The sequence below is a fragment of the Lytechinus pictus genome, chromosome 4 (genome assembly GCF_037042905.1).
Source record: "Lytechinus pictus isolate F3 Inbred chromosome 4, Lp3.0, whole genome shotgun sequence".
Taxonomy (NCBI): Eukaryota; Metazoa; Echinodermata; class Echinoidea; order Temnopleuroida; family Toxopneustidae; genus Lytechinus; species Lytechinus pictus.
This window is the reverse complement of record NC_087248.1, coordinates 18,147,943-18,165,513: the sequence shown is the minus strand read 5'-3', so window position 1 is coordinate 18,165,513 and position 17,571 is coordinate 18,147,943. Positions and strand designations below refer to the sequence as shown.

Below are 17,571 nucleotides of genomic sequence, written 5' to 3'. Positions count from 1 at the left end.
TGCGACACTAACGATGGTTGGATAACCCAAACGCTTGCGAACGCTCGGTTGCGACATCAAAAGCTGTATCTGCAAACTGTTTTGAAATTTGTGAATAATGTGCGTCATATCGGGGAGCCGTCGCTTTTGAATGGTTTTACAGATAAATGGCGCTATACAATGATGTTCTTCATCATCATCATCATTATCATCATCATCATCACCATCATCATCATTATCATATCATCATCATCATCATCACCATCATCATCATAATCATCATTATCATCATCATCGTCATCATCGTCATCATCGTCATCATTATCATCATTATCATCATCACCATCATCATCATCATCATCATCATAATCACTATCATCATCTTGTTTTCAGGGTGGAAGAGGAGGTACATGTATTGGTGAGATCTAAAGGCATGTTCTGTATTTCTTAAACCTTAAAGAGGAACTCAACCATGGTAAATGTAAAAATCTGAAGGGGGGGGGGGCAGAAGAATAGTTTTTAAAAACGACGATAAGCTAACTGTTGGGTCGGATCAGACAGATGCGTGACGTCATTATCCGGTGCTATATTTTATTTCATGCCGTCTTATCTGAACGTCGCTCAGGATTTGGATCCCTCAACACTAACACCATCATCAATACTGGCAATAGCTCGAGGCCATCATGTAATAATAATAATAATAATAATAGGCATTTATATAGCGCCATCTATCTAGAAATATTATATTCCGAGGCGCGTTGTTATTATTATCATTATCCCGGCTTTAGCTCGAGCTGCCTTTCAGCGCTCATACATTCAAGGAATTAATCCTGCCGGGTACCCATTCACCTCACCTGGGTCGAGTGCAGCACAATGTGGATACATTTCTTGCTGAAGGAAATTACGCTATGGCTGGGATTCGAACCCACGACCCTCTGTTTCAAAGACAGAAGACTTATCCACTGGGCCACAACGCTCCATGTAAATGTATTTGAATTCCCCATTGGTGTAGCGATTTCAACTGAGTCTTTACAACTTTAAAAAGTTCCTTATTGTCTGTCCAATTTAGCTCAAACTTTGACCGATCCCCTCCGAATCCCCTTTCTCTCCACAGTCAAAATAACCTTCAATTTGGCTTGTATTCCACTTAATCACAAAATTCAGGCATTGGGTACGCTTTGGGATTCTTAAATTACTAGAAATAACGTGTTTATAGTTCGATCTTTAACATGTCTAATATCCAGTCAGGTTTTAAGAAATTTAACACATAACTCCTGACTAGGGCCGTTTCATGAAGACTTACAACAACTATATCTCTGCCATTATGCAACTAACCATGGTAACAACGCTCAGCAGCCAATCACAATCAAGGTTTGTATGGTAGTTGCCACAATGGCAAAGTTACAGAAGTTATAACTCTTGATCAAATGGGTCCCTGGTTCGCGCGTACAATGAAGGTTATAGCCCGTTCTCCTGTTGTGCGGGCGTTATTCGGAGTACGACCACGGACATGGAGATAGTGAAGCAGGCATAGATGCAGAAGAGGAGGCGATCGATGACGGTGGCGAACAGCGCCCACTCTCGCTGGATTCTCTGTTTTCTGTCGATCCTTCGCTTCATTGTCCGCATGTTCTTCAGGATGCTGTCGACACCGACTTCGAGCTGGGATAGCCGGTGGTCACCGGTCTCCGAGAGGTTCTCCTCAAACTTGGCCCATTCGTCATTCTCGCCGTCGTCCTGCACGCCGGTGAAGCTACTCTTGGCGTGTTTGCTTGTCTGTCCGCCGCCACCCATGCCGTCATTGGCAACCAAAGGTGTATACGATACCCCGTATCTGGGGAGAAAAAAAACCCAAAGTGCATAATATATCCTCAGTTCCCATGGAATTTACCACATAATGTGGCTCTAGTTAGTTGCATGTCATCAAAAGTCAAATCAACTGAAACAAAACAGTTACTTTGAATAATAATAAAAATGCATGACAAGTAGGACACTGAAAATTTCATTGTCATTGGATGCACCAGAAAGTTGTGCTTTTCATTTTTTTAACAATGAAATGCAAACGAGAGTAGGGATTGGAAACATCATTGTACTTAGTATTTCACTCCAAGATTCAGTACACAAATCTTCCACACAACCTGTTAAAATGTTAAGTACCTAGGATTTGATTTAAGTGTCTCACATTTACCAACAAAAAACACAAAAATAGAATAGTCTCTATCGACTAATTTAGTCCGGGAGCAAGGACCTGTGAAAGATGAGTTCGTACAACCCACACCACAGAAAAGGTTTGATACCATAGGTAGTTAGTATGGACCCAATAGATCACCGCTAGGTAGGTAGTAGTCTCAAATTGTGGTATCACTTTTTTACTACCGTTGAATTTAAAGTGAAATAGAGATATCGAACCTTCAAAATAGGAACACACTAATGGCCAGTGTCCATTTCCATCTCAAGTAGATATGACAGAATTAAGACGATGAAATGATTTTTGTATTCAAATATGTGGCGCTCTATAACACTTTACTTGGATTAAATACGCGTTAATCATAATGAAATGAAGATTTTTAAACATTTTCAGATATATTCTAACTAACCTGAGGGCTACTATTTACAATCTTGTAGCGTCGTTATAGTTTGGGATCCAACGCTGCTTAAATCATTTGCTTTTTACTGGCGATATAATTTGATCCAAACCAAATTCATTACAACTGGCGTAGGACCCCGCCCTCAAAAATTAAAATGATGGGGCCAGACATGGAGTATGGGGTTAAATGTCTAAGGAACTGTGCGCGTCCGAAGCGATTGAGCCGAAAAATTCGTTTTTAATACACCAGTATGTTTTTTGAACAGATTATGACATATTATCCAGAAAATACAATATTTCCTCCGTTATCTTTCATTTTCTGTCTTCTAACTTTGTTTTTTTTTCGTGAAATTTGTTTAGTGGTCAACGACCCCAACCACCCCCCCCCCCCCATTTTACAGCAGTATTAATTACTGAACATCATAAAATGTGAATATTTCCAAGTCGTTTACCCTCTCATAGTCTTGGTTTATATCAACCCCCCATAAGTATGGTGATCTCCGCCACCTAAATAACAAGTATCAAAATGATACTGGATGGTAGGTCCAGTGATACGACAAACATTTCGAAGTGAAAATCTCGTGATAATTTTCAAACAAAGTTTACATTGCAAATTCTGATGATCAAGTTCAATTCTCAGACGAATGTTACTATACTCAGTATTCCCATTCATTTGAAATGACTAAAGTAACTGAAAAATGTCGCAGGTTTTTCGTTGTTGTTGTATTATATATTTAACTTAATTTCAATTCAATTTAAAATATATTTTATTCCAATTGTCATTTAATCGATTTACATGTATAATATACACATCAGTAATATCATTAATATAGTAGAGAAAACAATGAATGTAAAATACAGTACATAAATTGCACATGGAAGAATGCGTAAGAACCCAGAAAGCAGATGCCTTTGTCGGAATTCGGGATACCTTTAAAACCATGAGTAAACAACAAATAAAAAAGAAAGGGCTGCGAGAAGGGAAAGGAAGAGAAGAGAGAAGAAAAGAGCACACTGTAGATAGGCAACTAGAATAAGAAAGGGCATTAACTTATGAAGCAGATGACCTAGGAGTAGATTTAACGCATATTTTAGTGAAGCAGCTTTTTATTTTCATTGATCTCCTGCAAATTATCAAGGAGATATTGCCTCAAAATATTATCCTGGCATACTAAAGCCTATTTTTACAGGAAGTTACCTCACCCTTTTTCGTACTTGACATGTATTTGGAAATATCGTCTTTTGGCATACTCATTGGAGCAAAATGGCATTTTTGTTGTATCAGAAACAGCGGAAGCAGCATTTTGCCTCAATGGAGGCTCCAAAATGACAGATTTTCCCATAAAAAGGCAAAATACGAAAAAGGGGTGGGTAACTTCGGCAGGCCCCTGAGGGGTATGCTTCAATTTCCTAGCACTTCTTTGTATGCAGCTGATAGAGCAAAAGGTATTCTTTTGTCCCCAAGTAGGTATAAGACGATTCAAGGTGCTTGTCTTACAGCGGAAACAGTTTTTTGCCTTAATGGAGGCTCGGAAATGGCAGACTTTCCCATAAATAGACAAATTCGGAAAAGGGGTGAGTAATTTCAGCAACCCCCTGAGGGGGTAGGCTCCAAATCCCTAGCACTCCCTTATATGTAGGTGATAGAAAAGACTACTTTTCCATTTCCATATATTTTTAAGGCGATTTGTGTGGCTTGCTTTACAACAGAAATAGCTTTTTGCCTCAATGTGGGCTCCAAAATGGCAGATTTTCCCAGAAATAGGCAAAATACGGAAAAGGGGTGAGTAATTTCAGCAGCCCCCTGAGGGGGTAGGCTCCAAATCCCTAGCACTCCCTTATATGTAGCTGATAGAGAAAAGACTACTTTTCTATTTCCATATATTTTAAGGTGATTTGTCTGGGTTGCTTTACAACAGAAATACCTTTTTGCCTCAATGTGGGCTCCAAATTGGCAGATTTTTCCCAGAAATAGGCAAAATACGGAAAAGGGGTGTGCAACTTCGGCAGCCCTCTGTGTGGTAGAGGCTTCGATGTCCCAGCAATTCTATTATGTAGCTGATAGAAAAAAGCCTACTATTTTGTCCCCACGTGATTTCATGACAATAAAAGTGGCTTTACTACATAGCAGGAATGTTCTTTTTGCCTCAATGGGGTCTCAAAATGGCAGATTTTTACATTAATAGACAAAATACTGAAAATGGCTGGGTGATTTGACAGCCCCTCTGAGTGAGAAGGTAGGTTGCCAGCACCTCTTTATTTATAACAGATACTAGTAGATAAAAGGTTACTCCTGGTTTCAATTGAAGAAAAGAGGGTTTACTACATATTAGAAATGCTATCTGCTTCAATAGGGACTTCAAAATGGGAAATTTTGCAAGAAATAGACAAACTTCGGAAAAGGATGGGGTGACTTTGGCAGCCTGGGGGGGGGGGGGGGGGGGGCTTTCGGCCAACGAACTCTAAAAAAAAAAAAAAATTAAAGATTAGAAAAAAAATGGTATATGGAATATGGCCCGGATCAGATTATATCCCCAGGTAACAAGAAATGCTATTTGAATCATGCAGCGTTGGATCTTAAACTAACGGCACTACAAGATTGTGAAAAATAGCCCATATATGGTATTTAAAACACATCTGAAATGTTTAAAAATATTGCCGAAATCTTCATTTTGTTATGAATAACGCATATTTAGTCCCACTGTAGTTATATAGAGCGCCTCATGTTTAATAACATAAAATCACTTTATCGTATCAATTTTTTCATATCTTCTTGAGATGGAAGTGGATATTGGCCATGAGTGTATTCCTATTTTGCAGGTTTGATATCTAAATTTCACTTTTAGATGTTACTGTGACGATAGAGCTGTCACCCAACGCTTTGATACATGAATGACGTATTCATGGCATATACAAGCGGAGATATGGCAACTTACATTTCACCTTACCCTTAAAGATGATTGATTTTTATTTTTTTTGCCATTTTTGATCGCTCTTTAAGTTCGTCTGTAGAAAAGAGTGATACCACAATTTGAGACTACTACCTACCTATAGCAGTAATCTAGGGGGTCCATACTATCCCCATATGGTATCAAACCTTTTATGTGGTGTGGGTTGTACGAACTCCTTAAATAGGGCCCTGTGAGATTTTGCTCCCGGATTAATTAAGCTATATCTTACAATGCGATCATTTGATGACATAAACTTATCAGTCAGAGTACACACTTGACATGTTATTCTTGTAATTGCCCTAATCCAACAACTTTGAAAATGTAATAGTTTCTTTATTTGGCTGGGTGGTTACTTTTTCATAAGATCACTATCTGACTATTTGGGTCCAATATAAGCATATAATATAACCATTTGAATTAGAATCCCGGTAATTGTATGACACGGTTACATCTCCTTTATTCTCATAATCCCTTCTAATTAGCAATACCCCGTATATGCCATACTCTCATACATTGCTCTATCATTTCTATAGAACGCAGGCTATACTGAGAGGGTGGTGCGTCATTATTTGGCATTGCCCCCCTCCCTCCTTTCTTCCAAATATTGTGTTTTCCCAAGGAACCATACAATACCGTCTTTCCACCTCTAATGGCGCAGCCTATAGCGCCACACTGGGATCACCTACAAAATTTTGTTTTGAAGAGAGGGGAGGGGCGTGATACATGAAATAAAAAATCACTTGGTCATGTTGCTGGGCGGTATCTGAATTTCAAAAAGAAAATCGCATGTATACAGTAGAAATATCTGCTCTTCAATTTGATATCTTAATCGAGGGAAATAGCCAAGAAACACGCTAAGTACAAACTCTTTGAAATAATGCTTGTATTTCCATAATAATATTACTTTCATCAAATAAATGTGTTTTCATGGATTCCATGTAGCGCGGTCAATAAAAGACTTCAGCTCTTAATTAGCGAGAGATTATCTTGAGGGTGAATCCTTCATTAGGAGTTGAAAGCTCGTTTAATAATTGATTTCTTTGCTTTTCTTTTTTCTGTACATTGTACTCGTCTGATAATTATGATTTTCCTTTTATCCCTGATAATTTCGTTTCAAAATACTCATTCCGGCTGAGAATCTATTAGGCCATTGTTTTCTGACGTAATTCTGCTGTAGATAATTACTGTACTGTTCTGACAAGACAAGCGGTGTTTCCACTCTTCCCGAAGTGTGCACCCTTATTGTGTCGCGGCACCTTTATCAAGTTAGGTGTAACTCTGCACCTTTATGACATAACAGAAAGGTGCAAAATTGCAACTCAGTGGCTTGCTAAACGTGCTTAAGAAGCTGAGGGTTTCTTAATTAGTTCTTACAAAGTACTATGTGCATGGCTCCTTGAACAACTCCATGTTATCCAAAAGGAGGCGCGGGGCGAACCCAAGAATAAGACAAATTGCGCCCCTTCGTGCAAATACCCTTCGTGCAAGTTCTAGAGCATATGGGGGGGGGGGGGGGGGCCGGGGCTGGTGTTCAGAAGGAACTCGAAAAATAAATGCATAACAGATCGAGCTGGCTATTTTAATGACGAACCTTGCTGCAAAGAATCGCTGCTTTTTTAGCATGGCCAGCCGATCGGGGTCCATGGCGTGCTGCTTTCTCGCCGACATCATTTCCTTCCAGTAGTTCACCACAAAGCCCATACACATGACACGGGCTGCGTAGTAGAGCACCAGCTTTCTCAACCATTCCGGCACCTCCCGCCTACCGCTCTCGCCCATATGGAAGATATTGAGCACCGCAATGTTCATGGCTGTCGACACCGCAATCAGAACCATGATTATTATGTAATATTCCGCTATAACGGCATGGAAAGTAAATGAATAGAAGAATACACAATGTTAAAGGTTGTAAACGGAAAATGGTGATCAGATACACTGACATACTCGTATATTCCGAGCTCTGCTTTTAATTTAAGCCATCGTCTAATTCTGAGCCAGTTGAATTGATAAGAAGTCACATGTGTCAATTATTTAATCAAACTGTATATTTCATATGTTGACTGGAATGACTGCATCATTTTTCATACTTCCGTGGCGAAGAAAGCCATTGTAGATCTCTCAATAGAAAGAGTATTGTAAAATATCAACTGCAAAGATTTGCCTTGCATTTGGCCATCCATAATACATATTTAGTTAAACCTAAAGCAAGAATGTTGGCCTTTATCATTATGTTCCAGACATGAATTATGGACTCGTTGGATTTTCATAGCTTACGATTGGCATTCTCGAGAAAACCTCACAAAGAGCGTCAATACATGTCATATCTATATGCTAATCATATACTGGCGTGTGACATTTCGTTAAAAAAGGATTTGTTTGTACTTTTCTTTTTAATACGCATTTTCCATACGTAATGCATGACCTTATCACGAGAGCGATAACGGGGATACGACGAAAACTCGGAAACATTATGCCACCGGCAACCACTTGTAGGCAGAGGCATTAGAAAGTAATTTTTGTTCAGCAAATGAAAACTATTATTTGCCAGCACTTCAAAAATCCTGAGAGCATTATCTGATTCCGAAGTGGTTTCTGCTTTTGTTCCAACCATCCTATTATGAATACGTACACTTCAAAATACATTTCACAATAGCGTAATAATTACGCTATTGTGTAATGTATTTTTAAGTTTACATATTCATTCTTACAAAGTGTATTGCAAAATGCAGCAAAAACAGTTGAAGAGTCGGATATTGAAATGCCCTGTTAACTTAGCATTCAGAAATCCTTTTTCAAATTCCAAGCTTTGTAATGAAGCAACCTCTACTCCCAAGCATTGCTGATGACAAGTCAGTGATAACAGTACCATTTAAGGTCAAATAACTTTAAATAAATAATGGTTATTATCAATTAATAATTTCTTTCTCTTTCTATGAAGCCCGACGTTCAAATTTTGATATATTTACAAAAAGAAATCTGCTCATTCCTCGTCCATTATCGCAACATACCTTACTTTTTTAAAGATTCGTTTTGCTATTTCTCCGCAGCCAGATTGCTAAACAATTAGGCCCGTATTCTGATAGCAGGTTTAACTTAAACTCAGGTTTAACTTAAACTCAGGTTTAAAGTTGTGGTTTAAGTATGGATAGCCAATTGTTACATAAATCACTAACGGTAGAGATATTTATTTTAGCTCATTTGGCTCTCAAAGCATTCATAATTGTCTGGGAAGTATAAATAAAGTATTGTCTTCACCATCGATGAATCAGGAAAGAGCACATTAAACATAAGAAACGTTCAACGTAATAAAACAAAAATGATATTTTTGGCTTCCCATACTTACACCACAACTTTATACATGAGTTTAAGTTAAACCCGACTCCAGAATACGGGCCTTAATGTTTAAGATCTTATAATAGACTGAAAACTCACTGATCAGAGGCATGCTGTCCGACGTCCGCGGTATGGTTTCAGCCACGAGAAGCAAGAACACCGTCATCGACAACGTGAGCGTGACACTGAGACTGGCCTTGATGACACCGACATTGTAGGGCATGAGGAACCCGACCATGGAGAGAGCAGAGAGGAGAACGATGGGCATGACGAGTTTGTAGAGGTAATACAGGGGTTTTCGACGCAGACTGAGGTACATCGTAATGTCGACGTAACGGTCAGGACAGCACTCGTACCATTCCACGTTCCGTTTGAAATAGGCATCTCTGCGAACAAGAATAAGTCAATGAAGAAACTCCCTGAGGTTATTCAGGCAGAACTAACATGTAGGCAGAATTGAGGTGGAATTGTAAATAAGGGGAAAATTTAAGTTATAAAATGATCTTTCTGGACATGCTTGACCCCAGTTATCCTGACAATGTCCTCCGATATTAAGGCCCTACGTCTGGTTGAAAATACGAACATAAAGTATAGAAGTAACAAGTGGAGCGCCTCTTGCAGTCTTGCCTGCATTTTAATACACGATTCAATATAGCAGGAGTGCTGACTTTGAAACTACTATAAAGAAATTATTCACAAAAAACACGATTCATATAATGATATAATACTATTTTCAATGACCCTAAATGACATTTGACCTTCATCATGTGAACTAAGACTTGTCAGTGATACTTGATTACCCTCATGTCCACAATTCATAAACCATATCCATAAACTTTCAAAGTTATGACGGCAATTTAACAATTACCTCCAAAATGGGCAAAGTTCATTGACCTTAAATGACCTTTGCCTTTGTTCATGTGAACTGAACTCACGCGGAATGTTCAGCGATTCTTGATTACTCTAATGTCCTAGATTTATGAACTAGATCCATACACTTTCAGAGTTATAATGGTAAATCCACAATTACCCCAAACTTGGCCATAGTTCATTGACCCTAAATGACTTTTGACCTTGGTCATGTGACCTGAAACTCAGGCAGAATGTTCAGTAATACTTCATCACCCTTCTGGCTAAGTCTCATGAACTAGATCTATATACTTTCTAAGTTAAGTTGTCATTTCAAAAACTTAACCTTCGGTTATTTGATGTTGACGCCGCCGCCGTCGGAAAAAGCGGCGCCTATGGTCTCGCTCTGCTATGCAGGCGAGACAAAAATGAACTGTCTGTACTTACAGTATATCCCATTGCTCATTGACAAGGTAATCCGAGAAGTCGGGTGTCTGGGTCGAGTTATGGAGGTCGACATATTCTTGGGTGTACGTCCAGGAGCCGTACTTGAGGTGGCAGATTTGACGGTCGAATGGAAAGTAGCGGATTCGTATCTTACAGGTGCTGCTCTGCAAGAAAGGCTTGGACACCAGGCGGATGACTCCCTTGTGGTTCAGAATGATGTTCGCAGAGCTGGAGTTGCCGTAGGCGTAGTCCTTTGGGTCACCCCTGTATAGAAAAAAAAGGTAAATTGCCAATTCATCCACTGCCAACTCGTCCGCTTACCACATGGTGTACCTTCAGTTAGTCTTATGCCATTCCGTCCATACATTTCGTCTATGACTATTTCGTCTCATAACCAGTTGGTCTAATATTCGTTTTATTTACATTCATTTTATCAAATTGTCACGTAGACAAATTAGACCAGATGGTATGTGGACGAAGTGGCAATAAGACCATGTGGATATTGGACGAACTGATGGTAGACCAAATGATAGTAGATGGGTTGGCAACTGGACGAATTTGGCATTGGATGAAATACACCCGTGTCGAAACAGGTATATTGTGAGTGAAGTGTGTGTATGTGTGTGAAAGAAAGAGGGTGAGAGGAAGGGAAATAGATAAACCTACAACCAAAAATTCAATCAACTTTACGATATGGCCCCTCATAACATCGATGTCAGCCCCCTGTTTCATAAAGCTGTTCGTAAGTTAAGAGCGACTTTAAGAACGACTGGTGAACCTTTCTTACGCGCTTAATCATCGCCATGCACTGAATATACCATTTACCACAAGAAAGGATCACCAGTCATTCTTAAAGTCGCTCTTAACTTACGAACAGCTTTATGAAACACCCACCTAATTTCTTTTCATAAGAAATACCAGGCCCGGATACCAGGATACAAGTGGTAAATTCACTTGTTATTCGAGGGTCAATCCTTCATTTTGAAGGGAGGGAATGGGATGATACATGAAATAAAAAAAATCACTTGGTCATGATGCTGGGCGGTACATGAATTTAAAAAAGAAAATCGCATGTATAGAAATGTCAGCTGTTTAACTTGATATGTTAATCGAAGGAAATGGCCAAGAGACACGATAAGTACAAACTCTTTAAAATAATGCTTGTATTTCCATGATAATATTACTTTCATCAAATAAATGTGTTTTCATGGATTCCATGTAGCGCGGATAATAAAAGACTTCAGCTCTTAACTAGCGAGAGATTATCTTGAGAGTGAATCCTTCATTAGGAGTTGAAAGCTCATTTAATAATTTATTTCTTTGCTTTTTATTTTTCTGTGCATTGTACTAGTCTGATAATTATGATTTTCCTTTTATCCCTGATAATTTCGTTTCAAAATACTCCTTCCAGCCGGCAATCTATTAGGCCATTGTTTTCTGACGTAATTCTGCTGTAGATAATTACTGTACTGTTCTGACAAGAGACATTTTGGACCGATAATTATGTAGCCAGGGAGTTTGGACACACTTGGCATGCTGATTCTGACTAAATAAAGACAGATTAAATTGTTGAATACCCTGAAAACTATTATTTAGTGACCTGAATGACCATGTGATGTCACTGGAAGGTCAGATGTTACAATTACCTCCCTCCGTGTAAATAGCCCCAACTGAAATTAAAAATTCCCTACGCGATGATACTACTAATTTTCCATAGTGAGATTTTTCCATTCTGAGGATAATTATTATCAATTGCGATCTCTCTTTCATAACGTATCCCTTAGTATTATCCACCCACCATCTTTTTTGAGATATTTCAACACTCCAGCAAGGGATAGAGTTGCCGTAGGCGTAATCCTTCGGGTCACCCCTGTATAGTATAGAAAGGTAAATTGCCAATTCGTCCACTGCCAACTCGTCCACTTACTACATGGTCTACCTTCTTTTAATCTAATGCCGTTCCGTTCATACATTTCGTCTATGACAATTTCGTCTCATAACCAGTTGGTCTAATATTCGTTTTATTTTCATTCATTTTGCCAAATTGTCACGTAGACAAATTAGACCAAATGGTATGTGGACGAAGTGGCAATTAGACCATGTGGATATTGGACGAACTGATGGTAGACCAAATGATAGTAGATGGGTTGGCAACTGGACGAATTTGGCATTGGATGAAATAAACCCGTGTGGAAACAGGTATATTGTGAGTGAAGTGTGTGTATGTGTGTGTGAACGAAAGAGGGTGAGAGGAAGGGAAAAAGATAAACCTACAACCAAAAATTCAATCAACTTTACGATATGGCCCCTCATAGAATCGATCAGGGGACCAGGGGGCTGTTTCATAAAGCTGTTCGTAAGTTAAGAGCGACTTTAAGAACGACTGGTGAACCTTTCTTACGCGCTTAATCATCGCCACTGAATATACCATTTACCACAAGAAAGGATCACCAGTCATTCTTAAAGTCGCTCTTAACTTAATACGAACAGCTTTATGAAACACCTACCTGATTTCTTTTCATAAGAAATTACCAGGATACAAGTGGTAAATTCACTTGTTATTATTCGAGGGTCACTCCTTCATTTTGTTTTGAAGGGAGGGGAGGGGAGGGGCGTGATACATGAAATAAAAAATCACTTGGTCATGTTGCTGGGCAGTATCTGAATTTCAAAAAGAAAATTGCATGTATACAGTAGAAATATCTGCTCTTCAATTCGATATCTTATTCGAGGGAAATGGCCAAAAAACACGAAAAGTACAAACTCTTTGAAATAATGCTTGTATTTCCATAATAATATTACTTTAATCAAATAAATGTGTTTTCATGGATTTCATGTAGCGCGGTTAATAAAAGACTTCAGCTCTCTAGCGAGAGATTATATTGAGGATGAATCCTTCATTAGGAGTTGAAAGCTCGTTTAATAATTGATTTCTTTGCTTTTTATTTTCCTGTGCATTGTACTCGTCTGATAATTATGATTTTCCTTTTATCCCTGATAATTTCGTTTCAAAATACTCCTCATATTAGAGAGAGCGAGCGAGAGAGAGGGGGTGGGGGGGGGGGAGCAGAGGACGGAAAACGTCATCTCAGCTTTTCATATCTATGAACCCCCTAAAAACAAAGAACGTCTCCAATTATTTTTTTTCTGAATAAATCTATTGGGAGTTAATTCAGTTAGCATCGTGTCAATTATAAATTGATACGGCTTATCTAATTTCCTTGGAAAATCATCAAATACATTCGCTATCATACAATTCGGCCGGTAGTAATATCAAACTGTCCCCTGTGGCGATTGAACCCGACATATACAATCAAGGAGCTTTGTATTAAAAGCTCCATGATATGATATAAGAATTAAGATGACTTAACGAAGTTATTCTCAGACATGTTATGTATGCGAATGTGTGTCTGGAGTGAGTACATAATTATTATGTATGTTTCATTTTGCAACCTCTAGCATACAATCATGCCTAAGTTAAGCATGACTACTTGCCAATTCGGCACCTGCTCCTGCTGCCTGGACTTCTTCCACAGTTCTGTCTCTACCCCTTCTCTTTGTTAGTATAATCTTCTTGCCGATTCCATGACATAATTATGCTCCTGCGACAATATTGCTTCGATGGAAATTCTGCACGTTAAACCAAATGTAAAATCTAACCTCCAACTCTAAATAAACCCTAATCCTTATTTTCATATTATTCTGAACCACGAACTCCATTACAATACTAACTCTAACCGTATGCCGGACCATATGCCCTCTGAGATATCAAGACCTGAGCTAATGACGCAGGAGCAAATGCCGTGTCGCCCCTCTTTTATACAACTCATACGTAACTGATCCGTTCAGATTTTGAGTACTAAAATCAACTTTGGTCATTTCTGCATTGCGTTCCTCAATCTTTTACATGCTACTATATCTATTTTAACATATGAATTTGTTGCATTATGTTTTCTTGTAACAATGCGAAACGGAAATCAATAAAATCTATATCATATCTTTAGTTCCAAATTTCACAGTTTTATTCGCAAATTTGAATACTTTAGTCAACAATTTCAATTTCAATTAAGTTGCAATTTTTTCTAGAGATTTTGTGTTCAAAATTTTACGGCTTTTGTAGCAAATCTACGACTATTAGGGTAATATTCGCAGACCCTTACATGCATTAAAATTGGGGAAAGTTATTGTGAAATTTAATCACATGCTTTTTTTTAATCATAGGCTTTATTTGCAAACAGTAACCGAAACTGGTTTGGTTCGGTTTTATTTACCGTATAAAATTCACAACAAAAGCATTGTAATATATATAAACAGTTAAAAAGATACGGATGGGAGGCTCTATTCACAGTCATTGATATATACAGTGTATAATGGCTCGGTTCTTCCTACGACTTCAATGATCTGTTGACCATACAATAAACTTGCAGTTGAATTATCTTGACTTTGATGGTGATGCCACAATATGACCCGAAATGAACCTTTAAAGGTATTATGTGGCTAAAAATTCAAGGATTATTGGCATGTAATTGATAATTCTTCTGTCCAATTATCACAGAATGGATTTTTATCAATACATTTTCAACCTTATGATGACATTTTTTTTCAAAATCTCTTCTTCTCGATTTTGACGCCACGACAATGCCACTGTCGCAGTTGCCATGTGACGCCAATGTCCGTTTCTGAAGAGCATGCGAGAAATAAAAAGGTCTTCTGCAAATGATACACCCTCAATTATTGCGCTCGAACATGCCATGATAAATAAAGCGATATATAAATAAATAAATAAACAGTTTAAATTGTTGGTTGCGACAATTTTTGGTTCGTCCCTTCAGGGAAGTATTTATATCCATATTTCTATCAATGTTTATAAGTTTTATTTTTGTTTAGCACGTTTAAGGTACATTGCGAATTTCGGCAAACTTTTGAGATTGGTTACAATTTCGATGGTTCCAGCGCTTTACAGACTGAGTAAAAAAAATCACATCAGTTTGAAGTTGTCTTGTTTGAAAAATTATTATTTGATAATTGATTTAGTGATATTTTCCAATAGAGTGATTCACTCTGCATATTTTGGCGCCATTTTCATATTGTATGCATGACTGTGTTAAGGGACAATCTCCAGATATCAGTTGCGCCAAGTTGCTGGGTGATGAAACAAAGTGTGAGAATGGTCATTGCGTGTACACAGAAAGACGCATATACTGTACCTGTCATTCTACACACGCACTAACACAACCCGACGACAACACGTCACCTCTTTTACACACACACACACACACACACACACCCTTTCATCCATACACTCACCCGCACCCATGCTTCCTACACTTTTAGAAAATTTATCCTAAAAAAAATAGAAATTCCTGCAAGCAGAGTCTCGAGAACACATGTAATCTTACCAGATCACGTCGTCGACGAACTTCTGTCAAGAGCCACAATCTCCGCACCGTTCGTAAATACCTGAGAAGACATACATAATAACTCCAAATCTAGAAGCGAATCGGACTTCCTGTAGAGTCATTGTTGGCAGCGTTATTAACACAACTATTCTGTGTGTATAAAAAAGTCTGATTTCAGCGCATTGATCAAAAAAACGAAACTGGAGAAGAAAATCTCTATCATTGTAAATAATTAATCGCGACATTTCAACACACTTCTACCCGGGATATCGTTTATAATTTCACTTGGAAAGGATTATTAACTACTTATCGGAAAGCTACCTGTCGAATTTCCTTGTCTGTGTATTCCGCACAGAATAACCGATCTGCAGGGTTCGAATGACGGCTCGTTGTTTCAAGGCAGACTTTCAATCATATGCCCATCATCGTTTGACTGGTAAATATCAATCAATTTTTCTTTTATATTCATACCAAGATATAATCCATAATTTGCAGGGGGGGATTTATTTTACCCAAATTATATTTGACAAAGTCATGTTATTTCATATCATTATTTATGTCTTCTTGACTAGAAAACTGAAAAAAAAAAGAATTGATGAACTTCTGTACAAGCTAATTTTAGTATAATACTTGATCGCGTAGACCTTCTTTACAAATCGAAGCAGTGTATAGAGATTTTTTTGTGAAAAATCGGATACAATTGGATGTATTAACTAGCACATCAATGATTTGGAGCTCATCCGACATCTTGAAACAAAATCCAATACATTTTTTTTATATTGGTGATATAAACTGAAGAACCAGAATTGAAATTGATGAAGAAATGACAAAGAAGAAGAAGCAATTTTTGTGATTTATGAATAAATTCATGAATGAATTTCGTACGAATATATAGAATAAATGATTTTCTAGTCAAAATTTCTAAATTCTGTGTAGAACCTTGGTGAACCTCATGTAGCTCTCAGATGGAACAAAAATAAATCAAATCGGTCAACAAATAAATAAACATTTTTGTGAGTGGTGAAAAATATGCATAAATTAGCATATTTTTAGTTTCAAAACTCTGTGTAAATAAAGCTTTACCAGATGGGAGCAAAAAAATCAACAAATCTGTCAACAAATAAAAAAGAAGCATTTTATGTGAATTTTGAAAATACGCATAAATTAGCATAAAATTTTTCTGATCAAAATTTCAAAATTCTGTCTAAAGATTTGGTGAGCCTCATAAAGTTCTACCATATGGAAGCAAAAAAGAAATCAGTCAACAAATACAGGAGAAACATTTTTTTTTAATTTTGAAAGATGCGCGTAAATGAGCATATTTACTGAGTTTCGAAATTCTGTGTAGAAGTTTTGAATCCCCCACCTAGTGCTATCATATAAAGCAAACAGAATTGAAATCGGACTTGAAATGACGAAGAAGAAGCATTTTGAGATTGAGGAAGGACGACAGACGACGGACGTCACGCCACGGCATAAGCTCATCTTGACCTTCGGGCCGGATGAGCTAGAAAAAATGAGGAATTGTAACATGCTCAAGATTAGTTTTGATTGGTAAACAATTCCGATCAGTATATACGAAAAGTCATATTGTATGAGTCGATTTTTTTGTTTGTTTCTTCAAGTTTTTCAACCAACAAATTATCCTTCCCCAATTTACTCTCATTTATAGAGGTATTCCATATTGTGTTTCCGTGACATCTATAGTCATTAACATGTTTTCAAATGCAATAGATTTTTATTTTTTATAACCATAAACCAAACCGGTTTGAATGGTTTAGTAATACAAGGGCGTGTTCATAGAGGCTTACACATTAAAACAGAAAAAACAGATAAATCATTAGTATTAAAGGATTATACACAATTAAACACATTTGAAACAATTCTCCCATGGCCGAAGCAAAATTCGAACGAAACGACTATGAATAATTTACCAATGACCGAGAAAAATGATGTGTATGCCTCGTTGTAAAAGATCGTTTTGTGGATCCTTGATATTTGATTCGCAATACTTTACTTACTGTAT

The 17,571-nt window shown here is 37.7% G+C and overlaps 1 protein-coding gene across 1 annotated transcript; it reads right to left on the bottom strand.

Moving 5' to 3' along the window:
• Positions 1-369: 369 nt before the first annotated feature.
• Positions 370-15,586, bottom strand: LOC129259431 (ligand-gated ion channel 4-like). The gene is made up of 5 exons (XM_064098535.1): positions 15,546-15,586; positions 10,147-10,410; positions 8,950-9,236; positions 7,109-7,373; positions 370-1,813 (listed from the first exon to the last, which is right to left on the bottom strand). The coding sequence occupies exons 3-5, from the start codon at positions 9,167-9,169 to the stop codon at positions 1,438-1,440; spliced, it is 861 nt and encodes a 286-aa protein (XP_063954605.1). The 5' UTR covers positions 9,170-9,236; positions 10,147-10,410; positions 15,546-15,586; the 3' UTR covers positions 370-1,437.
• Positions 15,587-17,571: the final 1,985 nt, after the last annotated feature.

What these genes read in the sequence shown, in the direction of transcription:
- LOC129259431 (XM_064098535.1), bottom strand. Translation starts at nt 9,169, where the DNA reads ATGTACCTCAGTCTGCGTCGAAAACCCCTGTATTACCTCTACAAACTC. An exon ending in GGACAGCATGCCTCTGATCA is followed by an intron (nt 7,374 to 8,949) that starts GTGAGTTTTCAG and finishes ATGCCGTTATAG; the next exon opens with CGGAATATTACATAATAATC. An exon ending in CAGCGATTCTTTGCAGCAAG is followed by an intron (nt 1,814 to 7,108) that starts GTTCGTCATTAA and finishes TTTTCTCCCCAG; the next exon opens with ATACGGGGTATCGTATACAC.